The sequence below is a fragment of the Athene cunicularia genome (genome assembly GCF_003259725.1).
Source record: "Athene cunicularia isolate RWA chromosome 1 unlocalized genomic scaffold, athCun1 chr1_part1, whole genome shotgun sequence".
Taxonomy (NCBI): domain Eukaryota; kingdom Metazoa; phylum Chordata; class Aves; order Strigiformes; family Strigidae; genus Athene; species Athene cunicularia.
In genome coordinates this window covers 19,995,377-20,009,193 of record NW_020799091.1, presented here as the reverse complement: position 1 = coordinate 20,009,193, position 13,817 = coordinate 19,995,377, and the positions used below count along the sequence as shown (strand labels likewise).

At 47.5% G+C, this 13,817-nt stretch overlaps 1 protein-coding gene across 1 annotated transcript in view; it reads right to left on the bottom strand.

Annotated features, from left to right (window-relative positions):
- Positions 1-10,829: 10,829 nt before the first annotated feature.
- Positions 10,830-13,817, bottom strand: part of SHISA2 (shisa family member 2) — a 3,711-nt gene continuing 723 nt past the window's right edge. The window contains exon 2 of the mRNA XM_026858984.1: positions 10,830-13,761. Coding sequence (XP_026714785.1) covers positions 13,163-13,761 — 599 coding nt within the window. The 3' untranslated portion in view covers positions 10,830-13,162. The remainder of the gene's footprint in view (positions 13,762-13,817) is intronic.

The window sequence follows — 13,817 nt, the reverse complement described above, 5'->3', positions numbered from 1 at the left end:
TTGTGAACTTGTGAAGCTGAGTTTTCTCCTGAAGCTGAGTTTCTCTGACACCAAACTGAGTCGTGGGCTTGGAGAAAGGGAATGTGTCCCTGCCAGAAGCCCCACTGCTTGCATTCCCTTGGTTCTAGCAGATTGTTTTCTGGTTTATGACAGATGGCTAAATTATTTACTTGTTGTTGCCTCATGAACCCACAGGAATTAAGTGCTGAAATTATTTCTGTCCTGACAGGGAATGTCTTTCACAGAGGATTAACAGGACTTCTCCTTGGATATTGCTCCTGGGCATGTTCCTATCCCCCAGGCCATTGGAATGGGCTTGTTTATCTGGGACCTGGGTCTTTATGTGATAGAGTGTGAAGCCAAGGGGTTGTTTCATTTGGATTTGTGGCTTGCTCATTTGTGGTGTGGACAGAAGGTAACATAGCAAAGTGCTGGTGTTTCTCCAAAGCCTTCCTTCATGTATGAAGAAGATGAGATGATGTATCATCTTCTTCTGATGTCTGCCACAAAGGGATGGTTCTCTCTTAGCATCTCTGTAGCTACTAAAGAGAAATAGAAGTGGGTAAATGACAAATTCTGTGTGGGCAAGCCCATCTCTGGGCAGTCACACAGAAGTCTGGCGGTGAAGAAAAGACTAATATATTGCCGAACTGTCACTGTGCATAGCCAGGAGGTCAGCATCCTTGTAATTATGGAGTGATGAAGCCAATGGAAAAAATCAACATTAACAAAAATATGTGATTGTTTTAAATTCTGACCACCTGTTACGGAGGCTCTCAAATAAACCACCAACCACCAAAAATTAAAAATTTCTTATTAACAGAATTAACTATCTCTCCATAAATTACAGGTTCAAATGTCTGTGAGAGGAGAACAGAAGAACTTCCTAGGGTTTAATGGGCAACCAGAAACACATAACAAAGCCCTGCTACCTAGGGTTTAATGACAACCCAAAACACTCTATCACTCACCTGACAAGTGAGGGCTTTCAACCTCAAGGACCTGCTCAGGGCAGCATCCCAACCCAAGGCCCCTCGAGGAGTTTCCTTGGGCAGCGTCCTGACCCAAGGGGAGAGTCCTGGACCACAGCTGCTGCTCCAGGAGACGAGCTCAGAATGGCTCCCAGGGGACTCCATTTATACCCAGGCCCAATCTGGCCTGTGGTCAGTAGCAGCTCCCATTGGCCAAGGGCCCCAATTACCATGAGGCCCTGAGAACAAAGGCAGCCCTGAGCTGCGGCACTTCAGCAGCCAAGAAGCCCCATTTTCATTGGGTGGATGCACCTGCCACACCACCTTACTGGGTGGCTTCCCTGCGAAGATGTTCCAGATGTTGTCTTGACATAAATTAATCAATTTCAAAACTTCTGCAGGGTTTCTTACAAAACACAGAATTTAAGAGACAGTGCATATGCTCTCCTTTGACCATCTGATTGATATTTTGATTCAGGAAGGGAATGCAGGCACTTGCTGTTCTTACTGTCGAGAGCTCTTAGACTGGATAGTTGCTCAAAGTTGTTTCTCAACTCTCTTTAAAAAAAAAGAAGGGGGGGGGATCTAGATAATATAAGCAATGAGGCAGCAAAGCCCTCTGGGACTGTGTGTGTTGGAAGAGTCATCAGACTTGAAAACCTCCCCCTGTCCCTCCTCCTGCCCCTGAAGTGCAGCCCATTGCACTGAGAGGTCAAATATTCAGCAGCTTGAGTGACAGGATCTTTAACAGCATCTTTTTCATCAGCAAGCCAAGTCATGTGCCCGCTTGTCTGTCATATCTGTACTCGAATTGCTTAAATATTGTTTCAGATGGGGAGGTTTTAATCTGGATATGCAGAGAGGAGTAATGCTGTGGGGGGATGTTTAATTGGCTCCCAGCAGAGCAGCAGTGGTGTGTGGGTTTTTTCCTCTAGAAGTGTTACCATTTTCACATCCTATTAATGTCCTCTGGTAGTTTAAATACAGCATTGCATTACAGTGGAGTTTGTTTCCCTCCCAGACTGAGTACAAATGAAGGTCATTTACTTGTATTTTTAGAAGGTTCGGAAAAGTTAGAAAATTTGTAGCTTTGAACAGCATTGTTAACTGTTGTATGTCTGCACAAAAATATTTCCAATTAATCTTTTATTAAAGCAATCCAAGAGACAGAGACTTGTTTGGTTTATTCTAATTTCGCAGCAAGAGTTTACTGTTAAATGTATTTGTGATTTAGCCTTTAAAGCTGGTGAGTGGATTCTTCTTTTTCATGACCTTTTGGTTGTGTTTTAAGAGCCTGCTTCTGTTAGTGCCAAGGATGAGGCTTGGGTTCCTTTAATGGGTCTTGAATCAGGCCCCAAACACAAGACTAGTATGGCAAAATAAGAATGGTACTGTTGAGCGTACAGCAGATATGTGATATTTAAATATGTCTCCAGAAGGAAAACCATCTTTTTATATAAGCTTGGTAGACAGATACTCTCCTATGAATGATGCATTTGATCTCTCCAAGGCTTCACCAAAATAAACCTTGGAAATCTTTTGTCCCAGCTAAGTCACGTAGACAGAGCAGGGGAAAATTAAAAGTGTTAAATCTCCTTTGCTCCCTTCTTATAGCTGAATTTGCAAGAGGCTTAAATTTTAACACTGGGCCTGCATGCTCCAATGTTTTCAGGGGGAGAGCACTCTGATGATGCATTGGGAGATGCGAGGTGATGCAAAACTTCAAGAGATGCCTTCCTCCAAGCCAGCCTGAGCACAGGGGCAGGATCTCTCCTGCTTTGGCCTGATCAGGAATGTCACATCCACTCTCGGGTGATGGTGCTCAGCTGACACTGCCGAGCTTGCTCGTGTTGCCTTGACCAGAGAAGTACCTCTCAAGCTCACTTGCCTCAAGCAAGACTGACAGCATCAAGCACCACACAAAGGCTCTCGTGTCCCCCCTATCTCTGCAGCCACCTGCTCCGGGGCACATGTGCTGTGATCATCTCTGCAACAATATGTTCTTTCCATTTTACACATACTTTTTCATAGTGGGCCGTGCACACCTTGTGACTGTGCTGGGAAGCTGGGGTGTGGTGCACAGGAGAGCTTCAGCAGCTCAGCCAGGGCGAGCCTGGGTTGTAGCACATCAGGGCACAGCCACCTCAAGGCAACAGCATCATCCTTCCTGAACAAAATCATGGGTGCACTGAGTCAGGAGTGGTGAGATACTTGTCACAACTGAAATTACATTTGCAGAAAAGTTTGGCCTTACTCAATTTTTGGTGACCATGAGGAACATGCATTATAAGATCCCTATAGAAAGTAAAAGAGTATGAGCTTTAACAAAGAGATCTTTTTGTCCAAGTATCATTAGATGCTGGAGTTAAACAGATTTTATCATGAACAAAATGCATATTTATATATGGTCTGGCTAAAACTTTTCCTCCTTAGGGTGCTATAACTTGATGAATGATTTTTTTCCTTCTAGATTGCTGACAGAACCACTTTTAAGAGCATAGAGAGACTTTTTTAAAACAACAAATTACTTCTGGATTTTTTTTTTTAAATTAGGAAACAAAAAGGAGGTGTAAGCCAAATTTCCTCTCTTCCTTTTACGAGTCATTGCTTGAACACATTTCAAAACACTTTTATCCCTGAAGCCAGGCCTTGTACCTGCTTTTCCTTTGCAGAGAAATAAAAAAAACAACGATGAACTTCATGTGTGTATCCCTGTTGTGCTGCAGTAAACGCCTGCTCCTCCCCTGAGCCTCCATAGCAGCAGTCCAGCCTGCAAGTGTGCAGCACCAGAAACTTTGCTGTATGTAAAAGCTTCTCACACATCTGGACAATCAATTATACCAAAACAAAATTAATTATAAATTTGAACAAGCTTTATTTGGTTGGTAGTGGGAGAACTCGATGCTTAGCCAACTGCTTCCTGCACTGTCGTCTCTTATACAGCACACTAAAAGGGAATTCTCAGAATTGTTAAATATAATGGATTGCTGCTTAAACCCCTTATTAGATATGTTAGTTGACTAATCACCTCAGAGACTTTCCCCTCTAACGGTTTGACAGGCAAGGCTGTGAGAGCGTCTAGTGCTCACGTCCCAGAGCCAGATATTTGCCGGAGCAGCTGTTAAGTCCGTTGCCGGCAGCCTTCAGTGCTTCAAACCAGACCAAAGGAGAATCAGAGTCCCTAAACCCATAGATTAATGCTCAAGTCTGAAATGGGAGCATTAAAAAAATGAAAGTGTAACTGAGAAAGGTCCCGTTGAGGAATGTTAAGCAAGAACATTTCAGAAATATAATCCCTTTCTATGAGTGCTGCTGCGGCAGTACCCAACCACCGAGCACCGGCCCTCCCTCCAGCACAGCCCCGCAGCTCTTTGAGCTCCCTCAGCATTTGGGGTGCAGCAGGTCCTCGGAATCTTGGAAGGAGCAGTGGGTTTTCTCCTGCTTCCTCCTCAGCAGAAATATGGGGCTGCAGAGAAACGAGGCTTGAAACATCCCTGAAAGCCACTGCTGATTCTTGGCTGTCCGCCCTGAGGAGAGGGCTCTAGGGCAAATGGTGAGTGGGCTGTGTCCAAGTTGGGAGAAGGGTGAATGATGCTGGCAAGACCTTGCTGCCATGGCCACACACCATGAAGAAGTGTGATAGGAAAGAGCTCATGTTGCATTTTTCATGCCATGACTGATCCAATGTACGGTGGGGCAATGGTGGAAGAGGTGGTCCTGGTTCCCCTCTGCATTTCCTATGGTATCAGGTGCTGCCCCTGAGAGCGTGATGTTGTTGGAGCGGTGGGGACACTGAGCTAGCTTGCTGGGTGACATGAAGCAGGCCCTCGAGTGATGAAGCTGCAAGCTTTTGAGGTGTTTTGGCGCTTAAATCCTGCAGTGAAGTGCTTATGACCCTCAGCACTCACACCACCTTGTGTCTGATGGCGTGGCTGGCACTGACCTACAGCATGGTCACAAGTGTCCAGCACAGTTGTCACAGTAACACAAAGAAGACTGGTTCATTGTTCTTGACGGATGCTGTGGAGCTGGTGATACTTGCTGGTTACCAGTACAGGCAGCAGGAGCACCTCCCAGTCCCTCAGGAGAAAGAAGACTGAAAGAAAGGGACATTGGGTTAGATTTGTATAACACGATGGTTTTGTAATTGTGCTGGTCCATCTCCTCTCTTCCTTTCTCCAACACTGCAGAAGGAACCACCCTCAAGCACACTAATACAGGCCTTTGTCTGGTGTGGGTGCGTATGCCAGGTCGTGAACCATCTGCGTCACTGCTAATGTAAAAGTGTCATCAGCATTCAGGTTAGAAGATTAACTATGTCTAAATTAATGATGCACTTGTGTTAGAAGACTAACTGTGTCCACAACGGCTAAAAGCAAAAGAATTTGTGCTTGTTAGGGAAGAAACAGATAAGAAGGGATGCTTTAGAACAACAAAGCAGAAATTTATCTACCGGTTGTGCATGCTTAGTAGTGCTTGTTGAAAGTGCAGAGAGGAACGAGTTTTTGAAATGAGCATGCGCCAGAGCAACACACTGGTTTGCTGGTACAAGAATATACAAGGACTTGTTTTTCTAATAAAGGAGAGAGCTTGACTGTTAACCATATTGGTGTGTGTCTTGTCTCTCAGCCGCCTCGTCCTGAAAAAAAAAAAAAAAGGCTTCCTGCAACAGTCTGGAAAAAAATGTAATGTGGTCCTAGTGTCAGTTCGTTTGGATGTGCCTGGCATCAGAGCTTGAACTGTGTACCTATATCATAAGTGTTAATTAAATCCTGTATAATGACTATAGGCATTTACCCCTACATAGTGAAGGTGGCATTTTAGCTTTTAACCTAAGAGCCTGATTCTCACTGAATATGAGGTCTAAGCAGTTGCTTTTGGTTTGCACTGATGCAAACTGAGAATCACTTGCGCCCCCCCCCCCCAATCAGACATTTACAATCATGCACAGGCAGTTTGATGTGTGAAGTCAGTTGGATTCTTCTCAAAAGCAAATATTGAGGGAATTAGCAGCCACATAAGCTGCTATTTACCCTTCGGGTAATGAATCATAGCAGATAACTGCACAACACGCTGGCATCCTTGTCTCAGAGGAGCAATGTCCTGTAACAGGTCAGGCTTGCCCTGGGCTGAGTGGCCATTGCGCCATTGAGCTCCAGGAAATTTGTGGCCCAGCTAAGCTCAGCTCTGTGCCCAGCGGCATCAAATGCCCTGCCAGCTTGTCCCCATCAACTTTCGAAATACTTTCCAAACCTGGTTGCTCAATATCTTGCAAGGAAGATAGACAAGTAATTTTCTGTTATTGCTGCATTATTACTGCTGTCTGACGTGGTATTCACTCGCCCTGGCTTAGTAGCATTGTCAGGGTCTGAAGTGGTGTCTTCTTACTTTTTTGTTTGCAAGTTAACCTACAAAGACAAACCAGTGTGGGTCATGCCCTGCACAGCTTCATCAGTAAACAGGAGGAAGGCTTGATGAAAAGAGACTCATCTTTTGAATGAAACTTTTTCAACTTGATGTATCATTTGCCTTGAATTTGCTGGATTTTTTCTGAAGGACTGATAACAGCAAGTGATTTGCTTACCTGAAAGTGAAAGATTGTCATCTTTAGGAGAAAGCATGTTGTTTCTGCTCTGTCTTGAACTTCGAATTCTACTTTTGCTATTATAAACTTACTAAGTAGGTGAAAAGAGCCTGTGATGGCAGATTCGATTCTGTTTTCAAAGTTTAAGGTGAGTTTTCTTCTGTATTTGCTGATGTACTGTCAACAATGCAAACCAGAGAAGGAAACAACATCTGTCCTTGGTGAGCTGTGCCTACCCCACAGGCTGTGCCCAGTGCAGGAGGTGACTGTTGTTGCCTGCATGGTTTAATCTCATCAGAAATAACCACCAGAATCAATAAATCTTAAGAAAAAGTAAATTAACCTTCTTTTGCCAAAGCCAGCAGCCAGTACACTGCTGGAGGCACTTGCAATCTGAGAGCTGTGATTCACATTACACTCCAGAGTGGTTTCTCTCCCCTCTTCTAATGAAAGTCAGGGAGTAAAAGGATACTCGGCCTCTGACACGACGAACAACTTTTCAGCTGTGCCTAGTGAAGTGTTTGCCTTCTTGCTCTCAGTATTTGGAAAACCAGGAAGGCATCTCTTTTGTTAAACGGACGCATGTTCTCCTAAGAAAGCTGTGCCTCTACGCGTTAACCAGCTGCCCCCACCCAGAGCAGCTGCCCCTGTGAGAGCCGCTGCAGGGCAGTGCCCAGCTCCCCGCAGGGCCTGGGGCTGGTGCGGGGGCAAGCACGAGATGAAGATGAGATCCAGAAAAAAACATTGTGAACAATCCAGTATGAAGGAGCTGGAGGAGGTGAGAGGTGCAGGGTCACGAGCCAGGTGGAAAAAAACCTGAGGTCAGTGTGCTGAGCTTTTCTAGATATGAAGAACAAATTAAGCCAAGCAAATATGACAGCATTTCTGTGGGCAAGTTACAAGACTGGTAAGCATCAGGATGGGAAGGGTATCTGCAGCAGGGAGAGAGAAGCCAGCCCTGTGCCAGGGCTGTAGTGGCTCCCAGGGGGCAGCTGTGCCCGGGGCCGGGTCCAGCCCAGGAGATGGGGGCACTGGCACACCCCCAGGCACTGAGGTAGGACATCACCCATGCCAACCTCATCTCCAGGGCTTGCTGCAGACGGGCCAACACCGAGTGTTTGGCTGGTGCAAAGCAGCCATGCCATGGTGTGGGTTCATGTGAGGGCTTTCCATGGGTGAAGCACACACTGGTATTTTGTGCCATGTGGTCCAGCGTGGTGGGCATCTCCCCAGTGCTGAGGCACGGGAGCTGTTATGGCACCTGCGACTGGTGTTATCTGGCCCTTCAGGTTGCACAGAAATACTGTCACAGGGATTAAATGCAGGACAGGGGACACTGTGACACCCCACACCCCCCACCCCCACCCCCCCGGGAGGGCAGGGTCTCACTGAACTGGCTCCATTCAGTGCAGATGGAGAAGAGGAGAAAGGATGGCACAGGCGTAAGTGACTTGTCATTTGCATGTGATCCTGGGTGGGAAAATGTTGCAAACCCCACTGAGGACAGAAAAATAATACAAAGGGACCTACAGAGAAGCAAGAAATACGAGCAGGAAACAATAAAATGAGATTCAGCTTGGAAAAATACAAGGGAATACATGTGGGGAATAATATTTAGTAACAACTTCAGTGGGAGGAAAAGAAAGGGAAAGCAGAAAAATCTGGAGAGGAAAGAAGAGCCCAGCAAGACCAAAAGCGAAGAGCAAATCAGATATTTTGAAAGGGAGGTGCTGAGGTTAATGTGCTGAGCTGAGACCCAAACCCCAGCTTGCTCTCTTGGGGCTGCTTAAGGGCCACATTTAAGCAACGGCCTCTAATTGCACCAAGCTTCACTTTCCGCTAATAAACGTGGCCATGGTTGGTAACAGCTGTACAGGGGCACACAAACCTTGTGCTAATGGGGAGAAACGGGCTTTGTCCTCTGCTCATGCTCAGATAATAGGTAAGACATTTCCAAGCAGTTCTCCGTGTGTGTTGTGAGGGGTCCGTGTTGCTGGTGGTGGTTTTGTGCTGTCCCCTGCACGGCTCAGTGCTCTGGGCACTGTGGGTCAGCCGGCCCCCGTCCTGCTTTGAGCCAGGGCGGGTGGGTGCAGGCACGGCCTCGGGGCAGGGCTGGCTGAGCCCTTTGGGATTGCCCACAGCTGCTCTGGGGACACCACCCTGCCCACTATCCCCATGCGAGGACACCAGCAGCACGGTGGTGTGCGCTATGGGCAAACCAGTGCCAGCCCAGCATGTGTATGTTTTGCTGGCTTCTCCCCACCATCATTACTGCTTACCACCATGCACATCTCTGGCACAGCACTGAACACTTCAGTGCCTTAAATAGGTAGCAATGTATTCAGAAACAGGCACTGAAAAAGTACACCATACACTTTAAACTACAACTGAGCAAGAACATAAATTTAAGGGGTGTAAACAGCAGGAACAAAGAGGAATTGTTTAGGGCAGACTGGGAAGATGGGACTGGTAATGGGATGAAATTGAGCAAGCAAAAAGGCATACGGCCTCTCAGGGCGGGTTTCCTGAGCCATGCGTCATCCTGCACCGGGCTGCATGACCCACCACGGAGACCCCCATGGGGAGGACTCGGCCAGGGCTGCAGGATGGGTGAAGTGACTGCAGGAGTGTTTCCATCACTTCATACAGCCATATAACGCTAAAAATGTATTTACGGGCCACACAGCAGGTTCAGAAGCATGTCTGTGATTTTTTAATCCTCAGATTTTAGGCTCTTGCATTATAAAGAAAAGGAGAAGACCAGCTCTCCTGTGGAGCAGATGCATGTTCATTATAGCAGGACCCAAGAGCCCATCCCTGGGCTGCCATGGCACAGTACTTCTCAGCAGGACTGCCCCGGGGTTTTCCATATTACACGTGGGACTACTTCTGAGTTGCAACTAAAGAGACCCTGGTCTCAATTAGCACTGTAGCCTATAAGAAGTAAATAAATGCATCTTTCCTAGCCACAGCTCGTGCTTGCTCAGAGTTTATCAGCACCAGTTTCCACACGCCATCCATAGTCACCATGTGCAGCAGGAAAAACCCTACCCTCTTGACCAAGGGAAAAAAAAAAACTGCCAAGGGAAAAAAAAAACAACCCATGTACATTATTGTACATGACATTAAAAAAAAAAAAAAATAAAAAGCTCTAACAGCAACTATTGGCCTCTCCTGCTGTGGAGTGCTCATCACCTCAGCACATCTGCTCTAAGCCGTGGCTGACCCCTTCCTTCCCTGCCAGCTTTCCGCTTCTAGCCCTGCTCCTTCGCCTCCCCCAGCCGCCAGGAAGCCATGGCGTTTTGGGACGTGCTGTGTACAGACTGACCAAGGCTATGTTTTTCCCAGGCTTTTCTTTCCTATTTGAGTCATAAACACACAGATCTGACAAGGCCCAATTTCCCATCTGTGCCCTTGGCGCTGCCCTGCCTGCCTGCCTGGCCTTGCAGCGCAGCATTGGCAGCGCCGGTGCCATCACTGTCAGCAGGAGGGAGCAAACACCAGGAAAGTGAAGCGGGCTCGTCCCAGACTAAGTTATGCCCCTGGCACAATGGGGGGTTTGGGTTTTATTTCACTTACAAGGATGGCGTTTGCTCAAGTGAGAGGGTCCCCATGCAGAGGGAGGTGGGAACAGTACGGGCACTTAAGACAGTTATGCTCTCAAAACATGTAGCTGGTAACTGTGAATCCAAGTTAAACCAAAAATCCTCTGCAAACATCATTTGCTGCAGAGTATTTGGCATTATGTGGAAAGCGGGAGCCTGTTGGGGCCGTGGGCTCTGCCCATCCTCCTCCCAGGGCTGCTCCCCAACCATCCCTGTGGCCACTGGGACATGAGTGGTCCCCAGCTCACCTGATGCTCAGACGTCCTCTCCCTGCCCCTCTTCCCTCCAAACAAGCCCCCTCAGACACACCCCACAGGGACACAGCGTTCAGCCATTAAGTTGTTGTTTTTACTGTTATTCTTTAAAAAACATAGCCCAAAATCCTGCTTTTTGTCTGGGTCTGGAGAAGCATTAACTGAAGAAAAAAACTGTAACAAAGCAAACAAAACCAAAGTCACACCATAAAGTATTTATTAAGAAACAAAGGGGGCTTTTTTCTTCATTTGTAAGAAACACTTTAAAGCAAGTGCCCTTTCAGATTTATAAGCTATATCAAATAGTAACATTGGTTTTACATTATTGTACATGACATTAAAAAAAAAAAAACAAACAAAAACACCACATCTCACAAACTTCCTTTTATTACAACTCAGGTTTCTCTGCCTTCAGTTGTAAATTAATTTCTACAGACTTAAATTTAACTTATTCTTTTTTTTTTCTTTTTTTTTTTTTTTCCAAACAAGTAAACAATATACAAAGAGATTCACCTGAATTCATAGGTCAGAGGAGGTGTCCTTGCCAGGGCATGTGCAAGGCAGACAGTGCGTGCTGGCGGGGGGGATGGGGAGAGCTGATGGTTCACAGTTGGGAAAGCTCGTGGCTGCGTGGCTGGGTTTGCTGTCTGGCCACGCAGTAACAGGCTGGGCCTCACCTGGGGCCAAGCACCTCCAGCTCCTGCCAAAGCCACCAGCAGCTGGAGGCATCCAAGCCCCCGTGCCTGATGCCAGCTCACATTTGGAAGGTCAGCATAACCAAGCTGCAATGTGGGCAGGTAGAAACCTAAATCCCCACAAGACCCGAGTGCAGCTTGGGTCCTTCAAAACCCTGGCAGCACCCAGCTCTGGCACACCTACAGCCTTTGAATCCCCCGAGCACTGGGCAGGGCAGAGCAGCATCCCAGATGCTGCCTTGCCGGAGCCGCCCAGCTGGCAGGAGGGGAAGCCAGGTCTCCTAAGCCAAGCTTTCTGTCCAGGTCCTACATGCTAAATGGGCGATCGCAGCCAGGAACAGCAGATCTGGGATAAATTACTTATTCATTTTCCTGTGTCAGTGGTCAAATAATTTCTGCCCGCTGCAGACTGCCCGTGTGTGGCATGTTCACGAGTAAACCATTGGATTTGGCAATGCTTCTAAACGGATGTGTAATTTAAAAACAGACATACAAAAAAATAGTAGTATCACAGTTATTGCTACATACTGATACAGTATCAGACAAGAAGAAACCTTTCATCAGCTCTGGTTTGGTTACAGTAATTGCCCGGTTTTGGTTCATGCCCTCAGTTGTGGTGCTTTGGCTGAAGAACAAATGGATGGCAATGCAGACTCTAATTTTTTTTTAAACTTAAATAGTTTGTTGCATCCAGGGTGATGATATATTACAAACATCACAGTCTGATTATTCCTAGCACACTGCTGCCTCTTCAACCTGGAGTTTCTCCCCAGATGAAGCAAAGCAAGACGGAGCCAGCAGCTCCAGTGCAAAGTGTCTGTCCCCCAGCATCACACCACCTCCCTGACCCCCATGGCACCATGGGGAGCCACAAGCACCTTCATCCTTTGGTTGGGCATTTTTCCTTATTTTTAAATACAGCTGTGCCTTCCTAGTCCCCTGCCCCACAGCTAAGGAAGAAAAAGGGATGGGTGCCAAACCTCCACCAGCCCCCAACATCCAGGTTGGGGTGGCTTTGTGTGACATCCCCTACCACAGAGGAGGGCTGGGGACTCACCGTGGGCTGGCGGGGGGACAAAGCCCTTTTTCCTATGGTCAGACTCAATCACAAGCAGGGTCTGGGGCTGACAGCTTCACGCACATTCTCATGAGTTTACTGTTTCATAGGAAGTGAGGTTAAATCAGGTGTGTTTGGAGTCACAGTACGAAGTACGACCTTTCTTTGCAAAGGCAGTTCCAGCTCAGATGCTGCTAGCTGTACCAAAAGCTTTGCTGAGCATCAGGAAGAGCAAGCACCTCATACCCTGTTTTTAGTAAAAAGTTCACAAAGATAAAGTTTGTGCAAGCCACTACTGGGTCCTGATCTTGAGGCAAAACCAAATCAAGAAGGGTTTCAAGTGCACTGGAAGGAAGAGCCAAATAATTCATACTCTTCTAATTCCTATATAAATACCAGGGACAAGGAAAATCAGTCTTTACAAGACTAAGCCTCTTGTGGTATTTCACCCCAAACCGGGGGTGCGTAAGAAACCATGGGGGCTGGTACCAGCACGCAGCGATTGCACTGTTCGGCGCTCAGTTGTGATTGTCTGTAAAGCAACGGGAAATGTCATTAAGGAGCTGGGAGAAGAGAGAAGAGGTTTCTTAAGTACTGTGGTCTTGTACAGTGTAACAAAAACCTTTCTACAAATTAATTAGGCAAATACTTCTGACCATGTCATACCTGAAGGGCACTTAATGGCTCTGGCATTTATCTTGCAAGCACAGCGATCAGAAATACATATGCATTTTCAGCATAATCCTTCACCGCTGTAAATCATGCACTGGAATGAGAGTGTATCTGGCAACGTTAATTCAGAGATATCATCCTACAGTTTCTGGCAACGGACTCCGATGAAAATAAATGGTTTATAAACACTGTCTGACATGCACGGGCTTTTCAAAATTATTTACAAGTGATGTTCTGGGAGCTTCGTTCCGAGGAAGTATTTCTCCTCCGTTCAGTTTAGATATTAAAATCTGCTGGGTGTGGAGGGGGAGGAAGGCGTCAGCGCTACACAGTCACAGCTGGGTACATCTTCTGTTCGCTGTTGGTGTGTGGGTAGGGAGACTGGATCTGCCTGTAGCCGCTCTGCAAACCGTCGAGAAAGGGGGGCACCGGTGTCAGCGGCATCGAGTCGTGCTGCACAGCGTAGCCCACATACTGGGGGTGCAGGTACTGGCCCTGGTGCGGCACGATCTGGGTGGCCTGCTGGCAGTTCAGCACCGAGAAGTTCGTCGGCATGTTGACGTAGACGTTATTCATGGTCCCTTCTGGCAAACAGCAGTTGGTCTGGGACCTGGTCGGCGGGGCTCTGGCCCCCGAGTTGGCGCTGGAGCTGGAGCTGGCGGCGGTGCTCGACTGGCGGGAGGAGGAGCCCCGGGAGGTGCTGGCACTTGGGATCATGGGGATCGTCTCCATCAGGCGGGTGCCCCCAGGGGCTCGGCTCTGCTGGGGCTCCTGCTTGGGCCGCAGGCATCTGCAGCAGCAAGCTGCCACCAGGGACCCCAAGATGATGAAGGCAACAAATACAGATCCAACAATAAGGAATGGCACGTAGATGGGCACTGCAACAGTGAGGAAAAGGTTGTCACTGGGGGCCAAGGAGAAACCTCAGCAGTTCCAGCAGGTCCCCCTCACCCCAGCCAAGCCCAGCCCCCCCGCCCCC